General features: G+C 41.1%; 1 protein-coding gene across 2 annotated transcripts in view; it reads left to right on the forward strand.

The window, feature by feature from the left end:
* ANXA13 (annexin A13) overlaps positions 1 to 25699 on the forward strand; it is a 64199-nt gene that overhangs the window by 31689 nt on the left and 6811 nt on the right. The window contains exons 2-8 of one of the 2 annotated variants that reach the window (XM_043507378.1): positions 13980 to 14055; positions 19507 to 19601; positions 21341 to 21511; positions 22551 to 22584; positions 22678 to 22757; positions 25004 to 25072; positions 25308 to 25409. In XM_043507378.1, the coding sequence (XP_043363313.1) occupies positions 13980 to 14055; positions 19507 to 19601; positions 21341 to 21511; positions 22551 to 22584; positions 22678 to 22757; positions 25004 to 25072; positions 25308 to 25409 (627 nt within the window). The remainder of the gene's footprint in view (positions 1 to 13979; positions 14056 to 19506; positions 19602 to 21340; positions 21512 to 22550; positions 22585 to 22677; positions 22758 to 25003; positions 25073 to 25307; positions 25410 to 25699) is intronic. The other variant, XM_043507379.1, reaches the window with a different exon arrangement.

A 25699-nucleotide genomic window follows, 5' to 3' on the forward strand; every position in this document is an offset into this window, starting at 1 on the left:
GAACCGATTAAGTCTAATGGTTTAAACACAACAAATCCTGCGTCTTGGCAGGGGTTAGACAAGATGATCCTTGCAGTCTCTTCTAACCCAGCAGAATGGAAAGACAGCAGTGTCCCTGTATAAGTGCAGGTTTCAGAGTAGCAGCCGTGTTAGTCTGTATTCGCAAAAAGAAAAGGAGTACTTGTGGCACCTTAGAGACTAACAAATTTATTAGAGCATAAGCTTTCATGAGCTACAGCTCACTTCATCGGATGCATTTGGTGAATGCATCCGATGAAGTGAGCTGTAGCTCATGAAAGCTTATGCTCTAATAAATTTGTTAGTCTCTAAGGTGCCACAAGTACTCCTTTTCTTTTTGTATAAGCGCAAAGTATCTTGTACCGAGAGTGTCAGCTACAGGCTGATCTCACTGTTATCGATCCCAAGAAAGATCTTTGCTCACATTCTACTCGGTATGATGCAGCTGCTTCTCGACAGACATCATTGTCCACAGCAATCAAGTTTCACTGTTGGGCAGTCAGTAATGGACACTGTCCTTACCCTCCAGCTTCTGGTTGAGTTGCACAGAGAATTTAACTGCCCACTTCATGTGGCATATAGTACTGTATCTCAAAGCAACTGTTGATATGGTCAAAAGGTCAGCATTTTGGCTCACATTGAAAGGTGTTGGTGTTCCAAATGATCTGCTAAAACTTTTCCATGACCTTCACACCGTACTGGTGCAAGAGTGTGCATTGGTTCATAGCTTTCGACTCATTTTTTCAACCTCAGGTGTGCATCAGGGATGCATTCTCACCTTGCATTATTCTGTTGAGCTATCAAATGGATATAAAGACTTGCTCTGCTACACATCACAATCAAGGTGGGTCAAGAAGTGTTCACTGACTAAGATTACACCAATAACACTGCCTTGTTTGTGGAGAAGTCGGAGAATTTCAGCCCTTGCTCTCTCAGGTCTCCAAGATGCTACCCTCAATATGGGATAAAACATCTCATGGCAGAATCCCCAAAGTCCAGAACCTCAAAACTGGAGCATCAGAACCCCCTATGCAGGTAGGGCTTAGTACCATGGAGAGTGTTAATGCATTTATCTCCTAGGCTGCAAGCAGAGTTCAAATTGTCACAGAAAACTAGATGTTCTTCGATGAATAGGTCTTGCCACTTCCTGAATGAACTCCATGTCTTGCTTATGGATGCAACATCTTTGTAATGAGACAAAATTCCAGATCTATCAAGCCTGTGTTCTACCTGTATTTCTATGACTGCAAAACCTAGACAATCTTACAGACAGACTTGGAGCAACTAGAAACATTCCTTATGCACTGTCGGTGTCAAATCCTGAGCATAAAGTGGTTTGACTTTGTGTATAATGTTATGATCTGGCCTTCCTTCAGTTGCTCACTATATTCAAAAGCAATATTGCGTGCTTCTCAGCCACATCACAAAGATGAACAAAAACACCATGCTTTGAAACTCTCCATCACGAGGTAGATCAGGTAATGGCATGGGATAGGATCACTGGGGCAAGTGAAGTGGTTAGAGGAGGAAAGCAGATGGGAAACTTTTGTATCTGTGATGGGGAGAGGGAGGAGAGAGTTGTAGGAGAAGAAGAGAGGGCAAGCTGAGGGGAGGGGAAAAGGTATGTCATATTTTATCAATTTTCTTTTGAAAGACAAAGGAAAGAGCCTGTGTGGAGAGAAAGACATGGCGGCAGGAGGTGTTTGAAGAGTGAATCAATGGGATGAAAAAGCACCTGAGATTGCAGGCATGTGGTTCAACTAAGTTGGAGATGTAGAGTTGTTTAACTAGGAAGATGATAGAGTTGAAGGAGGAGAGAATGAATCTGTAGTAGAGGAAGTCAGCCTGGTCATGGGATTTCCACCACAGATACTCTGTTGCATGAGAGCAGGAACAAAGGAAGAGGTTGTTGGGGATGAGTGAGACCTGGGGGTTGGGAGAGCGGATCTGGGAGAGAGGGACAAAAGAGTCAAGGGTGGAGGAGAGTGAAACAAGCAGAGAACCAACAACCATGGAAGAAAGGGAAGAAAGGGCCAGGAGGAGGGGACTGAGAGCAGACAAGAAGTCATCAGCGCTGATGGACTGAAAGTCATGGAAAGGCTGAACAACAGGACATGGGGTTGGGGAGGGGTTTGCTAATGGTGGATGCTGAAAGTAACCAGGTGATAGTTGGAGAAGGGAACCCAGCAAAAGAGATATTGCAGAGAGTAGTGTTTGTGAAGACCAAGTCAAGTGAACAACCCTTTTGGTGAGTGGGAGAGTTAAATCAGGGCTGCAAGTTGCATGAAGGAGCCAAGGATCATTATTATTATCTGCTGTGCTCCTGCTGCCTTTCATTGTTTGTTTGGCTTTAACTTCCAGCCACTGGTTCTTATTCTGCCTTTCTCCACTAGATCCAAGAGACATTTACGACCTTGTATTTTCTCCCCATGAAAGTAATCAAGTGGGCTCCCACTGTTTTCTGCCCCTGCTGATTAATGTTCTGGAGTCCAAGCACTTTCTGACTTCACCTACTGTCCCCCAGATGTCACAAAACTGTAGGCAATGTGTCATTCATCTCTGTTCTTTCCAATCACACGTACATTGTAAGAACCAATGGGATACATTTTCTATTCAGGTTTCAGAGTAGCAGCCGTGTTAGTCTGTATTCGCAAAAAGAAAAGGAGTACTTGTGGCACCTTAGAGACTAACAAATTTATTTGAGCATAAAGTGCTACAGCTCACTTCATCGGATGCATTCGGTGGAAAATACAGGGGGGAGATTTATATACACACACAGAGAACATGAAACAATGGGTTTTATCATACACACTGTAAGGAGAGTGATCACTTAAGATGAGCCATCACCAGCAGGAGGTGGGGGGGAAGGAGGAAAACCTTTCATGGTGACAAGCAAGGTAGGCTATTTCCAGCAGTTAACAAGAATGTCTGAGGAACAGTGGGGGGTGGGGTGGGAGGGAGAAATAACATGGGGAAATAGTTTTACTTTGTGTAATGACTCATCCACTCCCAGTCTCTATTCAAGCCTAAGTTAATTGTATCCAGTTTGCAAATTAATTCCAATTCAGCAGTCTCTCGTTGGAGTCTGTTTTTGAAGTTTTTTTGTTGAAGGATAGCCACTCTCAGGTCTGTAATCGTGTGACCGGAGAGATTGAAGTGTTCTCCGACTGGTTTTTGAATGTTCCAATTCTTGATGTCTGATTTGTGTCCATTTATTCTTTTACGTAGAGACTATCCAGTTTGACCAATGTACATGGCAGAGGGGCATTGCTGGTACATGATGACATATATCACATTGGTAGATGCGCAGGTGAATGAGCCTCTGATAGTGTGGCTGGTGTGATTAGGCCCTATGATGGTGTCCTCTGAATAGATATGTGGACAGAGTTGGCAACGGGCTTTGTTGCAAGGATAGGTTCCTGGGTTAGTGGTTCTGTTGTGTAGTGTGTGGTTGCTGGTGAGTATTTGCTTCAGGTTGGGGGGCTGTCTGTAAGCAAGGACTGGCCTGTCTCCCAAGATCTGAGAGAATGATGGGTCGTCCTTCAGGATAGGTTGTAGATCCTTGATGATGCATTGGAGAGGTTTTAGTTGGGGGCTGAAAGTGATGGCTAGTGGCATTCTGTTATTTTCTTTGTTGGGCCTGTCCTGTAGTAGGTGACTTCTGGGTACTCTTCTGGCTCTGTCAATCTGTTTCTTCACTTCAGCAGGTGGATATTGTAGTTGTAAGAATGCATGATAGAGATCTTATAGGTGTTTGTCTCTGTCTGAGGGGTTGGAGCAAATGTGGTTATATCGTAGAGCTTGGCTGTATACAATGAATTGTGTGGTGTGATCTGGATGAAAGCTAGAGGCATGTAGGTAGGAATAGCGGTCAGTAGGTTTCCGATATAGGGTGGTGTTTATGTGACCATCACTTATTAGCACCGTAGTGTCCAGGAAGTAGATCTCTTGTGTGGACTGGTCCAGGCATCCCACCATCAACCTCAGCCTGGAAAGTAAAAGCAGGTTTAACACAACTTTGGTTACAGGGAAGTGAACCCTAAGTTAGTTCTGGGCTGACAGATGAGCTTCCTGATAAGGTTAGGAGGACATATAAGGTTAGGGTATAATATTTTCGGCCTGTATTTTAAAATGTACCAGACTTAAGAGAGAACAGTATAATTTTGCATTTTACTCTTAACTCAAGAATCTACATGGAAGTATGAGTCACATCAGTTATGCTATTGATAATTCAAACCATCCCTTCTAGACAAAGCTTTAAAGTTCATCTTGATAACACAGACTGTTAGCACTTCCCATGTGATATTATGGGATATTAAGAATTCAAGATCTAACACAATGCCTCCTCTATTCAGTACTGTTTCAGTTACATTGCAGCTCATTAGAAGCTTCTGTTACAGTGAATAATTAATCCCATGTATGTATGCACCAATTAATAATTAATTATGTGGGCATTGATTTGCTAAAGGTTGTCTTCTGAGAACACAATGTATTATACACAACTTTACTAATTAGATTAGCACTTAATTCCTGGTTGTTATAGTATTAACAAGTATATTATATAATCATATATTATGTGGTTATGGACAGAGAAAAGGAAATCCTGCAAATATCCAGGATTGCTGATTAGTAAGAGAACTGGTTCATTGTCTGGAACTGGGACATGTGTTGAAGGACTCTGGATCCTCAAACTGACAGATGAGCTACAATGAAACATACTGCAAACTTGTGAATATAAATACTAATTTCCAGGATTTCTGAGGTGGTCTCCTAGTTTTTTTTTTTTACCTGTGCTTAATTTTATGAAAATGACAGCTCTTTTTTTTTTAGCCATGATTTGTATTGTTAGTGAAATTGTTTGCTTAGAATTCTATTAAAAAGTAGCCTTTTGTTCCCTGTCGTAGACTATTGACTCAGCCCTTTGACTTCAACCAGAGTTGTACCTCTGAAACTGAGACTGCAATTGGCCCAACAATTGTAACAGGCTTTTATTTTATCTCTATTCTCTAACTACTTGCATGTATTCCAGTTGAACATGCGTATATCTGCTCTGTTGCTAAATGGGTCAGGTATATCCCAACAGTCCATGGGGCAATGAAAGGCAGCAGTAGCACAGCAGATAATAATAATGATTAAATGTATGTGACACATAAGACTACTGGTAAAAGACTAACATCATTCACATTAATGGGTCAGGTTTATAAAAGGTAATACTCCCATCAGATGGCTGGGGTCAGTATACACTGATTCGAGTGGTTACAGTTACATATTCCTTTTTTATTTCCCTAAAGTAAAATGCAAATAAAATATAATCAACCAAAACCAACCAGAAAGTAAAGCAGCCAATTAATAAAGCACTCAAAAGGAGCTGTCAAGGGTGAAGGTCAGGGTAAAACACCTGAACCCCTCCAATATGTGATAGGATTATTCCAACTCTTATTAAACATCTGCCAATAGCTATGAGCTCCAAACCTCAGCGGCTTTCTCATCACATGGGCACGGGTTCTCAAAAATTCCTTCTGCAGTGACCTGAGTTTGCTGATCCTGGTGCTGTATACTGTCAATGACTGAGTGGGCGTGTGTTATTTCTCTCAGTGCACGATCATTGTCATTAGCATTCTAGATATTGCTATTCCTTTGTCTTCTGTTTAGCCTGTGGGACCTCGCTAAACTTGAAGATATGGATGGATAAAAATAGTTGTTATTTTGATATGTTGCAAGGTACTTTTTGTTGGAAATCTAACTCTCTCCCTGTCTTTTGCATTAGGGGTCCCTTTTTTTTTGGTTGTGTTTCTTCTGTTCTAGTTTCCCGATCTATAGTTCTTTTATAAGTACTTCAAAGCTATTGTCATTAGCTCAAGAAATTTGTTAGATTTTGGTCCCAAATTTGGGTCTCTGCCATAAGTGTCTATACAAGTGAAATGTGTTGCAATATTAACCATGCTAAGTATAGATCCCTTGAATCTGCCAGGGCTTTTATTTTTTATTCAATTCTTTTCTGCCAACCCATTTGGTTTGGCATTGTAAGACTTGACATACATGCTTGAATTGATAGATCAAAGAGAATACCTAAAATGATTCACTGAGTATTGTGGATCATTATCTGTTATCGACTCATCTGAAATCCCATGGGAAGCAAATTGATTTAGAATGCGTTAGTAAATTGTTACTTGATGTATTGTGCAACAGCTCAGTTTCGACCACTGATATGAGGTCATCTATCCCATTCAATTCAAATAGATCTGTGCCAACCTTGGTTGAAGGGCAACCGGGAATCTTATGTGGTTTCACTTGTTTATTGCATTCTGTTTCCTGCATTTATGGCAGATTTCATACTTGGATACCTGAAATTTTTGCTAAGTACACTCAAAAGTAACCCAACTTTTCAGATTACCAAGAATCAGATTACTAATTGAGAACATAAATGTGCTTCATATAAACTATTCTTATCTGTAGTGTGGATAGGGCCTAACCAGACTAAAGTTCAAAGGTGAAACTCGCCAGTCCAAGGCATAGTCCAGTTAGGATGACATGATTATGTCCCATCCACACCACAAATTTTAACCATTCTGTAACCAGGTCAGACACAATCCATGTTGTAATTATTTCCCCAAAACTCACTAATAGTTGTAATGTCCTGGGCCACTTAGAACAACGTGAAAAAAATTCCCAACATTGTTTCATTGGAAAACATGCCTGTAATCTGATGATCTGGTATGCTTGCTATGTTCTCACACTGTCAACAAAGTATTATTGCCCCAACAAAACTACCACACTGCAGGAAGTGATTATCTAATGTAGTAATAACCATAAAAATGTCATAAATTAAGCAATGACTCTGCCCATGTTGTTTTAAGTGAATGTGTACAAAGTCATGAGTTGAGTCAGAGCATAGTGATCCAAGTGACTCATCTTCAGACTTCAGTCACTTTAGGTTAGGGAGCATTGTGAAGATTTCATTACTACTAGCTACTGGGCTGATGTGTTGTTTCCATGGCATTATGAATACCTATCGGTTATATCAAGAGTGCAGGAAGCAATAAGACTTTAGGATGGCTACCATGCAGAAGAAGAACGTCTTGTCAGTGTGCATGGACGGCACTTGGAGCCAGGGACTCCTGAATTCCATTCCCAGCTTTGCAGCTGTCTCAGTTGTTGCCCTGGGCAGTTCACTTAACCTCTGTCTCAGATTTCCCATCTGATGATTTGTCACTCAAAGGGTGTTCCCTGGATTAATTAGTTAATGATTTACTGTGATTTAAAGATTAAAGTTTTAGTGCAGTGGCCAGCGGTTCTCAAACTGTGGGTCAGTACCCCAAAGTGGGTCACAAGCCCATTTTAAAGGGGGCACCAGGGCTAGCATTAGACTTGCTGGGACCTGGGGCTGAAGCCGATGCTCAAGCCCCACCAACTGGGACCGAAACCAAAGCCCAACCCCCCTCCCCACCTGGAGCTAAAGTTGGGGCTTGGGCTTGGGCTCCCTTGTCCCGGAGTCGTGTCATAATTTTTGTTCTCAGAAGGGGGTCGCAGTGCAATGAGAACTGAGAATCAAAAAATTTCTACGTCAATGGAATTGGTACAGGAAAAAAAAAACATATTCTGACCATCATTAGCAAACTCATGTTGTGTCAGCTCTCCATGAAATTTCTCTCTCACAGGAAATATCTTTATTCATTTATGTTTTTAATGAAGCCTGTAAACAGGGTTGATAAATGCATGAGACTCATTCCATTTATAATATTATTTTAGTCATTTGAGCTACAAATTGACTAACTACTAGTGCTATTCTGCACACAATGGGTTGTAGTTTGTAGACATGAGTTATAAACTCCTCAAGACCTGGAAATAACGTATTAGCGATCAAGATATATTAACAAGCTACATGCCTGAAGTCTGTTGAAAGATGAAATAACACAGCTGTCAATTAAAAATAAAATCTAGCTAGCTATGTTATCTGTTTTACTGTAATCATGTTAGACCAGATTCTCAACTGCCTTGTACCTTGTGTAGACATTTACAATATAAGTGAAAAGACGGAACAAAACCACGATAAATCAGAATGGTAGCATTTTATAACCACTTTCCTCTCTCTTTCCCAGGTGAAAATGACTACAAAAAGGTATGAGGCAGTGGAGAATCAGCCCATAGAGCTCAATAAACCATGAACCACTAGCATCATTTCTTGAGTTGATTGATCATATTCTGTCCTCAGTTACATGGAAGTAAATGTGAAACCACTTGAAGTAACTCTTTTGAATTGTAAATGAGAACAGAGCTTGGACAAATGATTATAGAAGCCCTGACAGGGGTTCATGATTTATTGAATTCTAGGCACTGGAAGGTTTTTCTCTCCTAACAAACATTTCAGGCTAGATTATGCACACGTCACTGATGTTGCGGAGCAGTTAGTCTTCCTTGGGACTGCTTATGGGAGGGAATGGTCACCATCAGGAGTGAGCTGTACAATCAACACAAACTTTTGGATACACTGGCCTCCTTTGCCAGAGCTGCACCACATGTTGGGGCAGGGAGGGGATGTGTCAGGGCAGGACTCTGCTATGCCCAATTATTTTCTGGTGGAAAGTTTTCTACCAGTACTGTAAATTAAAGGTGCCCCCCTTTTCCTTTAACTTAGCTGTGGCCATGCCACTAAGAATCAGGGAGACATGACTGGCTCCCTAATCACCTCCCCATACCTAGGAGCCTTGCTCAGGGACAGTGGAGAATTAAGATCAGCTTTTCCTAGATATTTTTGAAAATTTCAGAGGCATATTCTCTTCATGTGGTCACACCCTCCAACTGCAGGGTGATGGGTGCCTTCTAAATATCATAGACAGACAGATGGTTTGACAATTTATCTTTTTCAAAGAAAGAAATAATTTTAAAAACTCAGTACCATCAAAATGGCAATGCCCAGCTCAGCATTCCCTAGCAGAATTGTTATAGACAAGGACTATTTAGAATCACAGGTTTCAGAGGGGTAGCCGTGTTAGTCTGTATCTGCAAAAACAATGAGGAGTCATTGTGGCACCTTAGAGACTAACACATTTATTTTGATATAAGCTTTCGTGGGCTAAAACCCACTTCATCAGATGCATGGAGTGGAAAATGCAGAGGCAGGTATAAATACACAGCTCATTAAAAGATGGGAGTTGCCTTACTGAGTGGGGGGTGAGTGCTAACAAGCCAATTCAATTAAGGTGCAAGTGATTATTCTCAACAGTTGACAAGAAGGGGTGAATACCAAGGGAGGGAGGGAAAAAATCACTTTTGTAGTGCTAATGAGGCCAATGTAATCAAGATGGCACATTTCAAACGGTTGACAAGAAGGTGTGAGTATCAGCAGGGGGAAATTAGTTTTTGTAGTGACCCATATACTCCCAGTCTTTATTCAGGCCTAATTTGATGGTGTCCAGTTTGCAAATTAATTTCAGTTCTGCAGTTTCTTGTTGGAGTCTGTTTTTTTGTTGAAGAATTGCCACTTTTAAGTCTGTTATTGAGTGTTCAGGGAGATTGAAGTGTTCTCCTACTGGTTTTTAAATGTTATAATTCTTGATGTCTGATTTGTGTCCATTTATTCTTTCGTGTAGAGGTTGTCTGGTTTGGCCAGTGTACATGGCAGAGGGGCATGGCAGATGTATTTTCCACTCCATGCATCTGATGAAGTGGGTTTTAGCCCATGAAAGCTTATGCCCAGATAAATATGTTAGTTTCCAAGGTGCCACAAGGACTACTCGTTTTTTTAGAATAACAGCATTTCTATTCATTCCCTTTTGAGAAGAGGCATGCAGCTGCTGATGTCTCAGATATTGCATGCTGCCAAGTCAGATACATCATATCTTGGGAAGAATAAGCAAGATGAATAGTATTTTAACTGGGGCCTCTTCTTTTATTACCTTTTATGTTATTTTATTTTTTTGTTTCTTATTAGCATTTTATTATCTGTGCTAGCCAGATTCTTTACAATTTTCAGACTTGGGGCCTGATTCCTCACTGCAACATGTCTTGTGTAGTCACAACTGTTCAAAATGGGTCTATAACGGTGCCATTCTCCTTGCCAGTATACCTTATCTACAAAGCTCTCCTAGTGTATAAGCCACTATATTGGTTTTGTACTGGTATGCTAACGCTACAAGTGAAACAAGCTATTCAAGTAAAAGTTCAGCTTTGTCAGTGTAACTGTGTCTACACTAGGGACATCTGCCACCATAGCTATGTCGGTCAGGGATCACACCTTTTCACACACCGGCAGAAGTCTGTAATGTAGACCGAGCCTTGGCAGCATTTTTTTTTTGCACCCTCCTTTCCCTCACTTTGCAAGGTGCAGGGCAATGGTTAATCAGTGCCATAACATTCCAACTAGATATCACAGACTGAAGTGGATACTACATTGAAACAAATCTTACAGGAGCATTACAATCTATCTGATAAACAGATGAATTAACTCAAACCTAATTACCATCTGACAAATACATATTTTTCATAATTTATTTATGATCAATGAGTGATATTTTATTAATAATTGTTATTGATCAGTTAGAAAATGCCTTGCATTTACACAAAGTCTTGCAAAAATAGACTATAACATATTCCTTGCCCCAAAGATCTTATAATCAAAATAGATAGTTTACGATAGGCAAGATCAGGGGCTGAATTAGAACAATTGCTTAAACAGTTAGTACTTCTACCTGATGGCTGTATTTTGTGCTCCAAAATCAAAACTTTCTTTGTTGATTTTTTAAAAGAAATTGCTCCTCCTCATGGTTGCAAAGAAATCCTTTGCAAATATGAAGTGTAACAAATAACACGATGTCTGCCTGAGTCTGCAGGAAGCCTGAAACAATAGTTCTGAGAGGTCTGAATTGCCTCATTCATCTCAATAGATGTTAATTCTAAATATAATAATTTTGATAGTTTAAATGTCAGCACTGTTTATTCCATTCTCCTTTATCATCAATGTACTACAAACTGCTCCCTTCCATGCAGCATAATGGAGTACGGAGCATATGGTCTGTTGTTTATAAATTGGGACCTGTCTGAATTAAAGGAGTACTATGAGTGCAAGATATAATTATTAATGTCTTATCTAGCTTAAGGTAAATGCTAATAATACTGAAAAGTTTTAAATTATAGACAGAGTAAGGAATTAGAATAAAATTTGTGTGTTAAGCTTGATATCATGGAGTTGGGCCAAATCATGAAGCCATTATTCAGTCTTGTTTATCTAGGTTCTTATATCACATCCATCACTGTAATATCTGGGCACCTCTGACGTTAATGAGAATTTTATCTGAGTACAGACTTCAGAATTCAGTCCATAGAGAATTGACAGATAAGTATATAAAAATCTCTAGAAATATAAATGCTAACTCGGTTTGAAAGTGAGGGCTTGTGTTTTAATCTGAGGAGTTCAAAGGTGCACTGCAGACATCTGGTCTATCTCCAGTTTTTTTATATAAGTGTGTAGCTCTGGGACAATTTAATATTTAATTGTGGAAATGCAGTATTAATGGTCTATTGGATCATTTTAAAAAGAGGCATCCAGAATGAGGTAATGCTGGTGGAAATTATCGGTGACCCTTTTACAAAAACATATTGAAAGGTTCAAGGCACCCTACCAGCAAAATATTTTTATCTAATAGCATCTTTAATGCAATCTGGGTCCCAAAATGCTTTCTGAAAGTATTTAACACAAGACAGCTTATGGCATACAGAACAGAGTACAGTGATGAATAAACACTGTATGGCAAACAACAGAAAGCAGTCAATCATAAAACCAGCTGAGGGGCCTATTGAATTCTGCATAAGCCATGGTGGACATTGAATCTGTTACTTGCTGAGGACAACTCAAACAAGTTATATGACTCTTCTTGCATCAATACAGTGTGTGTATTATGGCTTAGATGAATTGATCCATTGCACATACAGCTTTTGCGTCATGGAGAGGAATACTGAGAATAGACTTTCATTGTATTGTAAGCTGCCATTATTCCATTAACCTATGCTCATTACTCAGTCTAATTAGGCTGCCGATGTACAACCTGATGTTACAAAGAACAAAGGTGAATTCTATTCTCAGAATTATTCCAATCACCAACTGGAAGGAGAGAACTTAGATGTTGCACATCAGTTTGTCAGGAATGAAGAAACGGGACACCATTTAATTTGTATTTTCAAGCGCATATTCAAATATTTATGCCTGTAGTATGTAATTGTAGCAAAGCAATAACAAACACGTATTTTCACAGTAGAAATATTTGGATACAACACCATCAGTTCAGCTACAATAACTGTAATTTCTTTCAGATTTTGATATAATTTTATATTGGAATAATTTAAATGAAAACTCACAACTGAAAATATTAAATATTTATATATATATGGGTCTATTTTTACAATAGTTCAAAGATTTGGTCAAGTAACTCCCTAGTTACTGGACTTGATTTACTATCTGTTCATACAGTATAACAACATGTAACTTTACAATCAAGATTTAGGATAATGGCTGATGGTGAAAGTCATATTACCTTGTGATCCTAAAACAAGGAAAGAAGACTTAGAGAAAGAAATGTTACATTGTTATAGTGTGTTATAAATGCCTATTTTAATAAGGGAAGCCGAAAATAAGGATAATGTTACCAAAATATAAGCAATGTCAAAGTCACAATAATCAGAAATTATTTTGGGTGATCTCATTAGAGGCACCAAGGACTGAATGGCCAGAGGTGATCCATTTAGTAAAGCATTGAGGTAGATTGGCTAGGCAATGTAGGGAGATTTATTCTGTTATGACGACCTGTTCTTTGGACAGACCATTTCATTATCCTGGACTGCCAATCTTTTAATCAGAACTAACAATATTTAAGCATGACCATTTTGAAAAAGAATAACAATAAAAGATGCTTCTTGCACCTACAGGAGTGCCAAAGCAACCAAAGCGATCGGTGGAGACAAAGTTGCAGGCCTTTCATTTAATGCAGATGACACCTATCCTTGGACAAGAATGTGACAGTGACTATAATCTATTAAACACACTAATAGACACAACAGGTAAAATTTTCAAAAGCACCTAAGTGACTTAGGGCTGATGTCCCATTTTCAAAAGTGACTTAAGCACTTAGGAGTCTAAATCACACTGAATTTCCATGGGACTTCAGCTTCTAAGTCATGTAGGGGCTTTTGCAAATTTTACCCATTGTAATTTGGATGATGGTGCTGCAGTTGGGCGATATTGATCCGCTGCTGCATTTTAACTGTCATAAAGAGCAAATTAACAGCTTGAAGCTATAACTCTTTCTCAATCAAGTATTCTTTACTCGTGACTAGTGCATTGAAATCAATAACATTCCTTGCATGAAAAAGACTGCCTGCATGAGTAACAGTTACAAGATCAAGCCCCCATGTTTTACTTCAGTCGGAGACCAGCTTATCCATAAAAGTACTAGTATTTGAAAGGCTGAATTTATTTGCCATTTTATATTGGGGCAAATCCTGAAGTGCTCACTTAAGGCTAGTTCATGCAACCCTCTCTCATGCTGGTGATCACTTATTTCCTTTGACTTGAATGGAACTATTTGTTTGGGTAAATGCTTACCAATGTGAGTAAGGTTTTCAAAGTCTACTTATAGATCAACACACCTAAGTCAGTCAATAAGAGTTTTTTCCTGAGTAAGGAGTGAGTAAAAACTAAATAAGGACATCAGAGTTTGGACCTTTGTGAATAAAGATCAGATGGCAATCTGACCCAACCTAGCCCAAATTCCATGTAGTATAATTCAGAGGGATTCACTGTAGTATTATTTTCCACTTACTGTTGCCTCTGTTTTTCTAGGTTTCAGAGTAGCAGCTGTGTTAGTCTGTATTCGCATCCGATGAAGTGAGCTGTAGCTCACGAAAGCTTATGCTCTAATAAATTTGTTAGTCTCTAAGGTGCCACAAGTACTCCTTTTCTGTTTTTCTAGCCAACCATTCGGCGCCATCATGATTTCGATGCAGAACGGGATGCCAAGAAACTACAGAAAGCTTGCAAAGGGATGGGTAAGAATGCTATTGTTTTTAACTTGTTGTTTAGCTGTGTTGGACCAATGGGACAGTTCTGCATTATAGAAGTTGTATGTCCAAGCACGCACTTGCAGCAAAACAATTGTTTGATCAGTTTTGAGTTAATCTTTGGTTTCTGTCAGCTATCGAACTCCTCATATTAACTCCAAAGCACAACTGCTGTGTGTGTGCATAGATAGATACAGATACCCTCACAGTATGATATATTATATTATCTTGGGGGGAAATAATCTTAATCGTCATTAGCTACATATGAATCATTACTACACCCCAAGGTGCTTGTGGATCTAATATTGATGAAGAGTAAAATCACTGGCTAATCAATACATATTTACCCCACAAGTGTTCTCACCTCATTACAGTAAGGGTCCAATCCTCAGGAAGATCCTGAGCACCTCCTACAAGGTGCTGAACACCCCTCCCTTCCACTGAAGTCTACAGGAGCTCAGGGCACTTGGCACCTCATGGAATTGGGTCTTCACTGTGCCCATTATTCCTGGTGTGTTAACTTCATGACTGAACCCCAAAGGAGCAGAAAGAACATGGCATTTATTCACTGCAACTGATCTGTCAAGCTGTCAGTAACAATAACAGGAATAGTGAATTCTCATTGTTCAGCGCTGGCATTAGGGGTAGGCTACAAAGGCAGCTATCTAGGAACCTGAATATTAGGGGCTGCTCTTGCCTGGCCAACCCCGCAGCCGCAACAGCTTCACTAGGAAGTGCCCCATTAAAAGCACACTCCCACTCCTCCAGGTTGCAGTGGCACCGAGCACCAAAATGTCTATCCCCAGATCTGGCCTGGTGTTCAGATTTTCCACATGGGATAGCTGAAAAGCGGGGATATACTCTTGTCCTATACTGACATATCTATTCAGCATCTACATGCTGAGATGGAAATGAGTTCAATACTAAGCATGTGACAAGAGACAACAGGTAGATAGAGATGGGGAAGCAAACAATGAGACAATATTGGTCAATGTGATAGACTGCGCTCTCAGCACACCTGACGTATAATCTGACAAAGAATCCCTTTAGTGTCCTAAAGACATCTTATCTAGGTCCATCCAGTTCATACTTACTACACCCTAGGATGTGCATTACACATGCAGGCCACCTGGCTTGAAATGGTCCACCACATTGCATCACACAAGGAGTTAATATGATGTGTAGCAACCATCCATCTTGAAAGACAATGGTGTAAGCATAAAAGCAGTTCAGTTAATGGGTGTCTTGCTGCAGCATCACGAGGGGCTAAAAAGTCCAATTCTCAAGTGACAGTCCTTGTCACAATAGTGCAGGCATAAGGCACAGGGAGAGAGGATGAAGCTAGTGCGCTGCTAGCTCTTGAGGCTTGCTGCACTTTAGTTTTCACTTTCCTCCCTCTATCAACCATCTCTCTTCAGCCCCTTTGACTCCCTGGTGCAGCATAGCCCTCCAGGGTGTCCGGTTGCTAGCTGCATCTTCCCAGGTTGCAGTTTCAATGTTGAAAGTTGTCAAGACCCTCTTGCAAACATCTTTGTACCTGAGCCAAAGTCAGCCCAGTGGTCTTATAGCATCCACAAGTTCTTTATGCAGGAGATTCTTTGGAATGTGTCCATTGTCCCTTCCGGTGCAGATAACCAAGCCAACAGAGATGTCTTCGTTTGTGAGCAGTGATAAGACTTAGCAATTTTGCTTTCTCAAGTACTTCAGGGTCAGAAATTTTGGTTTCCCACTTGATATTTAGACTACACATGTGCATTAAACGTGCAGGCCACATGGCTGGAAATTGTCCACTACATTGTAGCACACAAGGAGTTAGCATGATACCTCTCCAGTTACATCATTAGAGCTAACATCCAGGATGGTGGAGTTAAATCTTTAAGGTCATTCCTGTCATCAAGCTGCCCCAGGAGATCCTTTTAGCTGCTCTAAGATAATGTCATTGGTACAGGCAAATCTTTCTGACAGATGGGCTACACAGTGATTACACATGGGCATTTGGATTCTTACTGACACTTAAGCCTCTTTGTGCCTCTCTGGCAGTATAAAGGGGCCTAGTGTAAATGAGAAATAAGCCCTCAGACACTGACCCACAGCTGTTTGTCTCTCCCACCAACACATTGAATTGCTGGCTCTTTCCTTGCGCCACACATTGTAACTCTCTCCCCTCATTCCCATCTGGAGTGAAAAACTTCACTGTTATCACCTCTTTGCACTGCGTTTGCCTCTCCTTGTCTCTGCCCCTAGCATTGTACACTAACAGTTGGAGCCAGGGGATTGTCAGCGTGAACACTACACTGTGGCCCAGTTTACATACAGGGAGTCATGCCTAAAGAATTTCAGTTACAGAATCCACATTGTGCTAGGCAATAGGTGGCCTGAGGTGTGACTTTGGCCATTGTGATGGAATATACCGTTGTATTCACACCTACACACTACTGTAATAATCTTTGTACAAAGAACACCTTGCGAGGTGTCATTTACACCAGTGTTTCCCAACTGGTGTGCTGCAGCACACTGGTGTGCCATCAGGCTTGAACAGGTGTGCCGTGGAATTTTTTGAAAAACAACATGCAGAGTGGGGGCGGGGTAGGGGGAAAGAAGGTAGGAGGAAGACACCTTCTGATTGGCCGACAGCCTCACTGTCCCACCTCCTCCATGGGTAGAGCAACCAATCGAAGCTCAATCTCCCTCTCTTCCCCACAGCCCTCCCGTGAGCACCGGATTGGCTCCTCTGCCCCTCCCCTACCCTCCTGCAACCGCCAGCTGAGGGTGGGGGGGAAGACCCTGTAGGGGGAGCAGGGACCCTGCTGCAGGCCCCCAGGGTTGGGAGGTGGGAAGAACCTCAGGAGAAGCAGATGTGAGGGGTGAGGAGCTGAACTGGGAAGTGGGAGCAGGGTGTAAGGTGGGGAAGCTGGGAAGGCAGAACTGGTGGCGGCTGGGAGGGAGTGGAGCAGAATTGGGATGAGGTGAGGGCTGGATTGGTGGAGGGTGAGGACAGAACTGATGGGGCAGGGGCACCATTTAAGGAGGGTGGGGGAGCACCTGCCCACCTGCATGAGTAGAGATGGGAGGGCATGGGGGCATTGCGCCCCAAACTGGATACATCACAGAGGTGATGCATGGGGATTTCTGCCTTCCATTTGGCCCTGCTGCCTCCCCAGGCCCAGGCCAGCCAGGGCCCCTTAGGGGGGCATGGAGGAACATTTAGTGGCAGGGGGTGAGTGGTGACACCAGGCGTTCTGTGCATCCAGATCAGTTTCCCCATGTGTAATGGCCACCTCACCTTCCAGGCGCAGGTATGTCCTCCTCAGTGCCCATGAACCTCTGGGTGCCAGTGGCCACGGTGACTGTGTAGGATGGCATGGCCCAGGCTGGTGCGCACACGCTCACAAGGAGTGGAGCAGTCTCCACTACACCAACGAAGAACTGAGCGCATGGCTGAGCCCCGAAGCAGCAGCACTCCCTCAGACACAGCCCCTCCCTGCACCTTGAGCTACACCCATGCCGGCACACAGCCCCTAGCTACACCCCGGCCTGCACCCTGAGCTACTGCTCTCTGCACACAGCTTCTAGCTAGCCCCTGCACCCTGAACTACCCTCCTTTCTCTACACAGCCCCTAGTTACCCACTCCCTGCACCTTGAGCTACACCCTCCCAGCACACAGCCCCTGCCAACTGTGAATGGTAAGGATGGTAAACAGCTTAAACCGAGGCGATAAGAGGGCAAGTTCATTTGGAGATATGGTGGTATGCCTCAAAATAATTAAAGGTATCATGGTATGAGGCAGCCGAGAAAAAGTTGAGAACCATTGATTTAAACACTCAGAATTTGCTGGTCGGTATCGTCCTGATAAAATGTGTGGCAACATTGTATGTGAAGTTTCCCCTGTCTGGTGGGTTATTAATACATGTTCCAAGCCTCACAGCCCTACCAAAACAGAAGTTAGCAAACAGGTCTGTCCTAACAAAGGAATATGTGCTTTGCTTAATTTTCATTTAAGCAGTAAACACAGTCATCAAGCAGGGAGGGAAACAAAGAAAGCTCAAACCGGTGAGAAAAAAACAGCAGGGAACATCCTTCCACATAGACTCTTTGTCTCCTAGTGCCCAGCCGGAAATGTTTTTCAAGAGGGGGATTGAAACTATAAAAAGGAGGGACAAAGACTCCAAGGAACACCCCCCCCCTCGCAGGGGTCATCACATTCACTGCACCTAAAGAGACAAAGTAAGCAGTCATTGGATTCTGGGGGAAGGGTCCTAACCCACAGTGCTTGGTCAATAAGATTGCTGAAAGCATGTGGCAAGAAACTTGCTTGAATCTGATATAGTTTAAGTTAGGCATTAGTGTCAGACTAGATGATCATAATGGTCCCTTCTGACCTTGATATCTATGAATCTTTATTTTTCTTGTATGCCTCATTAATTGTACTCACTTAAAATCTTTCTCTTTGTAGTAAATACACTTGTTTTACTGTTTCAGACAATCCAATGTGTTTAAATTGAAGTGTCTGAATAACTACTTGAGATAATAAACCTGCATATTATTCCCTTAATGGAATAATGAACTTAAAATATTTACACTGTCCAGGAGAGGACTGGGGCAGGCAGTACAAGGCATAGTTCCCTGGGGGGAAATCTGGGGCTGGGGGTTTGTTAGGGTCACCCTGCAGTATAACCAAGATTGCTGAGAGCCAGACTGTAACCCAGGTGTGACTGGTAGGCTGCAGTTACACATACTCCGGGTGTGGCTTGCATGGTGGAAGACTGTTTATGAGTGGCCCAGGTGGGAGCTCCTTCAGCAAGGCATTGTAAGACACCCAAGGTTGCAAGGCAAGGGTGACACAGCCCCGACTGATCTGGACTGTACCTTGGTATGTCATAGCCATCTGTGATCAAAGTAACTAAGGGAGCAAGAATCAACATTGTTATACACCAGTTCGTGCTCCTGCTGAAGACGAGTGTTTACCAATTATCTTCAATAGGTTAACTTCCCATGGGATGTGCCATACTGGGTCAGACTATTTGCACACTTATGTTCTGCTGCCAGAGGTAGGCAGTATCTGATCCTTCAAAGGAGGCTAACTTCCAAACCCTAACAAATAATACACCTGGCTAGTTATTCAGTGGTACACAGGGTGGAATTTCTTCCTGATCCCTGATGAGCTTATTCCTTGAAACATGAGATTTGGTTCCCTAATGATATCTTAGCTTTTTGTAGGTTTGGATGCACTTTCTCTTTATGTTCTGGCTACAGACTAAAAGTAACGTTTTTTAAATGGTACATGGTAGAAAAGCTATAATTGACACCAACTGAAGTTCTGAAACTAATTTTCTACTAATTAGAAGGGAGAGTACTTGATCCTTTTTTCCTCTCCCAGCAGAAATGAAATCTGCTGGCAGTTTCTGAATGATTTCCTCGTCTACATTAATATTTTTTAGGAACAGATGAAACAGCAATTATTGAAATCCTATCAAATCGATCATCAGACCAGAGGCAACAAGTTAAACAGAAGTACAAGACCATGTATAGCAAGGTATTTCAAAAGAAATGGCCCCGTTGTTTTAAACAAAGTGCTCTTTAGAAATGTGCCTCCGCAGTTCCCCACTTCTGATAATGCCATATGTCTGGCAGTTTTTAAAAGACACAGAATCAGGAAGTTAGTTTCCGATGAAAGAATTACTGTCACTTAACATATTGATTCTATTAATCATCCTGGGCTTACAGTTAGCTTGGTAAATGGAACTCAGTAGAGCTGATTGAAATTTGGAATTTCTGTTCCTTGGGAGATTCTGAGCTTTCAGAATAGGTTTTCATCCCAATTTGGGATGAAAGGGCAAAATCTGAGAATTTTTCACAAAGTGAGATATTCCAAAAATATTTTGCTTTGATAAGGGAAAAATGTTCTGTTTCAACTTTATCATTTCAATTTTTTATATTGTATTATACATTATAATTTAATAATCTAAAAGACAAACATTTCACTTTTTTCAAAACACTATGTTTCAACCTTATCATTTTGATAATTTCCCCAGAAAATATTTTGATGAAATCAATACATTTCCATAACATTTTTCAATTTCATCTCATCAGCATTTTCCAACGGAAAACTGTTTGGTTGGAAAATTTTCTACCAGCTCTAGAAAACTGCATTTACTAATTCAAAGTATTTTTATCAAATTCAGTAGAGCCGGACATTTATACTCAAATTCCAGAGCCTTTAAAATATTTTCATTTTTGTTTGCCTCCCCTGCAGTGAGAAAGAATGCCTGAACCGAAGGTAAAGGTAGTTGATATAGCAACAGAAATTTCCTAATGTAAATTCAGAGGGACAATTCTGATATCATTTACACCAGTTTTACATCAGAGTAATTTTATTGACTTCAATGGATTTACTGCTGATTTATACCAGCATGAGATTAAAATCTGACCTACAGATTGCCAATAAAGTTCAAAAGGTCAGAAATCTGTTTTGGTCCTTGACTTCTGAAAGGAAAGACTCAATGCCTGAGTAATCTTTAATATAAGAAAAATAAAAGCCTTCAAAACACCTGTTTTAGGCATAGGGTCAAATCCTGCAGGCCTTATACTTAATTTGTAATTGATTGGAGCTAGTTGTAGATTAGGTCACGAATCAACGTCAGTAAGGGTGGCAGTATTGGGCCCAAAATCCTTCAACAGGCCAAACCCAATAGTGAGCGCAGTAAGAATTTTGCCTGAGTAAGGATTGCAGGATTTGTTTCACAATGAGTATTTGAAGCAGCATATGTTAGAGAACTGAGTCAAAGGGTCTGAAACGACCAATTTGAGACATCACAGTTACAGTGGCACTGATATTGGGAATTTCTGACTTATTTCCAACCAAAGGACACAACTTTTGGGTGTTATCACCCTTAACAATCATACACAGTAATAATACTTTGCTCTTGCCTATATAGCGTGAGCCTCTTGAAACAGTGGATCAAGTAGTCCCAACTCACCTTCTCAAGGCACTGGGGTGCCTGGTGGTTTACACTGAGATAAGTCTATTGACATCAATAGAGGGACTCCTGATGTATATTGGTGTCAATGAGAGAAGAACCATGCCCATAGATTTAACGTAATTTTTCCCTTTTTTCTGATCTGAATTTTTGGAAGACTTCCTTTAGCACAGGAAATGTTAACAACTCCGTAGACTTAACACAAATAATCAATAAACAATCGTAAACATTACCTCTCAATTCTTCTGGGTGGATTTTCTGTGCCATGAATTAACTTTCTGGGCTACTTCCTTAGGATTTGGAAGAGGTGCTGAAAGGAGAACTAAGTGGGAATTTTGAAAAGACAGCCTTGGCTCTGTTGGATCGTCCATGTGAATATGATGCCCGAGAGCTTCGGAAAGCAATGAAAGGTGCAGGAACGGACGAATCGGTGCTGATTGAGATTCTTTGCACCAGGGTCAATAAGGTTCGTGGGTGTTTAGCCATTATTATACAGCTTCCTTGCTGTACTGCTCTGACTAGTGCGTACGTCACCCCTGTCCTTTAGAAGAAGGTGTGTCAGACCTGCTCAAGTGAGTGGAGTATGTCTCCCTCTAGAAGCTGCAGACAAAAGGCTATCAGCCCCCTCAGACTGGAGTCAGGAGCATTTTTAAGGAAGTGACCATAATAGTCAGGCCATTTGTCGTGTTATAAATTGGACGGTCCTCTTTTGGGGTGGTTTGTCCCCCAACCAGTACTGTGACAAAAATGCACGTGGTTATGTCTGATATTATAAGGGGAATGAATTTTGAAGAGTGTGCCACTCTCCCCCTGCCAGCATGACCTTACACACCACACATGCAAGGTCACACCAGGAGGCGGGGAGGGGGTATCTCACTTGCAGGGGCGGGCCCATGCCATTCCTAGAACTACCAGAATGTCTGGTATTCTGGGACCGTGTGAGAGGCCACCCTAGACCCAAATGCTATGTAGATAAAGAACATCATAGTCACATAAGAAAGTTCCCTCCCACCCATCCAGCACCCACCTCCCTCAGAATATGAGTGGGCTTTGGAGAGATGCAGAGAGGGACAGATGCCGGGGAGGGGAGGTGCATCGTACATCACGACACATGACAACATTTATGCCTGTTTAAGGGAGCGTGAAGAGACCTTTGCATCACTGCAGCAGTTCAAAAGGCATTTAGGCCAGCGCAACTCAGGAAAGTGATCCTCTTCAAGACAGCAGTTAAGCATGTGCTTAAATCCCATTGAAATCAAAGAAACACAAAGTTAAGCACGTGCTTAACTGCTGTCCTGAAGAGGAATGGATTTAAGCATGTGCTTATGTGCTTTCCTGAACTTGGATCTTAGTGGAGACTGAGAATCTGACCTATTACATATCTCCCACTAAATGTCATCATTCTATCTGGGGTCTAATCCCAGGAACACCATTGTGGTATCTGAAGATGTCAAGTCACATGGGCATATTACTGACCTGATTTTTTGTTTGTTTGCTTATTCCAGCAAATTGTAGACATAAAGGATGCATACAAAAGGCGTAAGTGATATTTTATATAAAACACCCTCGTTTAAAGAAAATATCTCACCCTTTAGCAGTGAATAAAATCTTACAGACTTTTTTTCTTAATAGTCTTTGAGCGGGATCTAGAATCTGATGTAAAAAGCGACACAAGTGGCTCCCTAAGAAAGATTCTGGTTTCTGTGCTACAGGTAAGGGTTGGAATATTTCTATTACAAACCTACATGATATAGGCATTTTTTTCTACACCACCTAGATAATGCAGGTATAATAAATATCTGTTCTGTGCACACAGGCTTTTTACAGAAAACATCTATACTTACAGCCTTTTAACCAAATCGAGAGTCATAATTAAAGATAAGTGTACAATTCAGGCTGGATGTGACCATGGCTCCAATAACAGCTCAGCCTTGGCTCTTCCTATCTGAGTTTTATATATATATAAGACCTAGGGACACAAAAGAGGATCTGCCCCCAGTCCAGGGAAATTTTATTATTGCACTGTTGTGCTGGGCATTTACTTACTTACCACCTGGTTCTATAGACCATAGCAGTCTTTGGTCATTCTCATGATTTGCCCCCCACCTCTTTTGGTCAAAGGCATATTTTACCAGTGATGATAATTCTCACTAAGAGTTTTTAGATCTTGCTCAGTATTATCCCTCCATTGAAGATACTGGATTATTACTACTTTATTTTGTGTATTATGTTTATGCCTAGAGTACTTAAGCATGATCAGGGTTGTATTGTACCAGAGACATAATTAGAAACAGTCCCTGCCCCAAAAAGCTTACAGTCTAAACAGATAAGACAGAGAAAGGGTGGGAGGGGCTTGCTGTTTTTCGATTCACACAGAAAAGACATTATATCAGACAGAATGCTCTTTGTTTTAGATTAAGAAAACAAGAACAAAAGTGAAGTCTCCACGAGAGCTGGACATGTGTGTGTGTATGTGTGTGTGTGAGAGAGAGAGAGAGAGAGAGAATGCACTGAACACAAAATGACTGTCCATCTCTGCAGACAGACAGAGATGAAAAGATACAGCATACAGGAAGGAAAGGCACAACAGTGGCATAGCTAAATACATGACAGCTACATTCCCATTCTAGAATGTGGGAAGCTACAATAGTTTTGTTTGACCCCTTTGGGTGTATTTTCAGGGGGGACAAACCAGGGAATATTCATAGATTTGTCCTTGATAGGCGCTACCAGAAATTCGTGTAGAAAATTAAAGCAATGCTAAAAAGGCAGGTGTCAGTGAATGGTTCTGATTGTTAAATAGGGAGGAAGAGTACAGGGCCACATGACTGTTATTAAGGAATAGAAATGTGACAAAAGCGACATTTCATTGCAGGTATTGAAAATCTTTTTTTAAATTGATTGTTGTGACAGACGTGTCTCCGTATTCCCCTATTCCTGCAAGAAAGTTTCAGCTGTAGGGTTACAAGGCTACATGTTCCTGACAGTCAGGGATCACTTGGGATGCCTCCACTGTACAGCATTGCACAACTGTGTAGGTAAATCATAGGATCTTTTCACCTTCTTCTGAAGCAACAGGTATTGAGTGTTGCAGAAGGCAGGATACTAGCCTTGGTGAACTAGCATCTCTCAAGTAAAGCAAATACTATGGGCTAAATTCTGCCCTGATTTGTACCTTTGAAATCAATGGGATTGTGCAGGGTGCACGGTAAGCCAAAGTGGAATTTAGCCCTGTGTAATTTGTTGATACAGCACTAGACAATGGCCAGTAGATGGCAGCAAAAAGACTATGAGGAAGCAGCTTGTGAAGGCAAAAATGAAAACGCTCCAGTACAGTACAGTAGAACCTCATAGTTACAAACATCTCAGGAAGGGAGATTGTTCATAACTCTGAACAAAACGTTATGGTCGTTCTTTCAAAATTTTACAACTGAACATTGACTTAACACAGCTTTGAAACTTTACTATGCAGAAGAAAAATGCTGCTTTTAACCATCTTACTTTAAATGAAGCAAGCACAGAAACAATTTCCTTACCTTGTCAAAAAGAAAAGGAGTACTTGTGGCACCTTAGAGACTAGTCTCTAAGGTGCCACAAGTACTCCTTTTCTTTTTGCGAATACAGACTAACTAGGCTGCTACTAACTAACTAACAGGCTAACTAACTACTAACTAACCAACAGGCTGCTACTCTGAAAACTTACCTTGTCAAAACAAAATGTAAACTTTCCCTTTATTTTTTAGTAGTTTACATTTAACACAGTACTGTGCTGTATTTGCTTTATGTTGTTGTTGTTGTTTTTTGTCTCTGCTACTGCCTGATTGTGTACTTCCGGTTCCAAAGGAGGTGTGTAATTGACCAGTCAGTTCGTAATGCTGGTGTTTGTAACTCTGAGGTTCTACTATACAAGAGTAATAAGCATGTGTTCTCTTTTTTAACACAATGTCCCTTTCTGTAGGCTAACCGAGATGAAGGACTGGAGATCGATGCAGAGCTCGCTGGGCAAGATGCCAAAGAGCTATATGAAGTAAGTGAAATAAAGGAGAAATCCCCAATTGTCATGGTCTTTATCTGTCTATGGCATTTCTAAGGTGTCTAAATGTTGAACAACCCCAAAGACAATGGCATTAAATTGCACCAATAAAATGGCAGGTTGGGAACAAAACTGGGTGTATTGGGTTCACTGCAATGTCTGGTTTTTAAAAATATGAAAAAAACCCCTAACATTTTAAAACAGTTAATGTTAACATTCAATCTTGGAGGCAGGGGAAGGCTGCTGGGGAACAGACGAATTGGTTTTCAATGTTGTCTTAGCAAAGAGAAACTACATGCAGCTAAGAGCTACCTTTCAAGCTTATGAAAAGGTAAGTTTTGTTGTTTGTTTGTTTTTTGTTCTGTGACAGATATTGTGCAGCTTGGAGCTCAGTGGTAATTTAATAGAATTAATTCACACATTCAAAGAGTCCAAGGCCAGAAAGGACCATTCTGATCTAGTCTGACCTCCTGCATAACACAGGCCATAGAACTTCCCCAAAATAATTCCTAGAGCAGATCTACTTACATTTGGAACATATGATTCTTTATTTGTAATTTTAAGGAGAGGTCAGACATTCTAAACATCTAGCATTATATGTATAGGGTCAGCTCTTCAAAT

Source organism: Dermochelys coriacea, chromosome 2 (genome assembly GCF_009764565.3).
Source record: "Dermochelys coriacea isolate rDerCor1 chromosome 2, rDerCor1.pri.v4, whole genome shotgun sequence".
Classification (NCBI taxonomy): Eukaryota; Metazoa; Chordata; order Testudines; family Dermochelyidae; genus Dermochelys; species Dermochelys coriacea.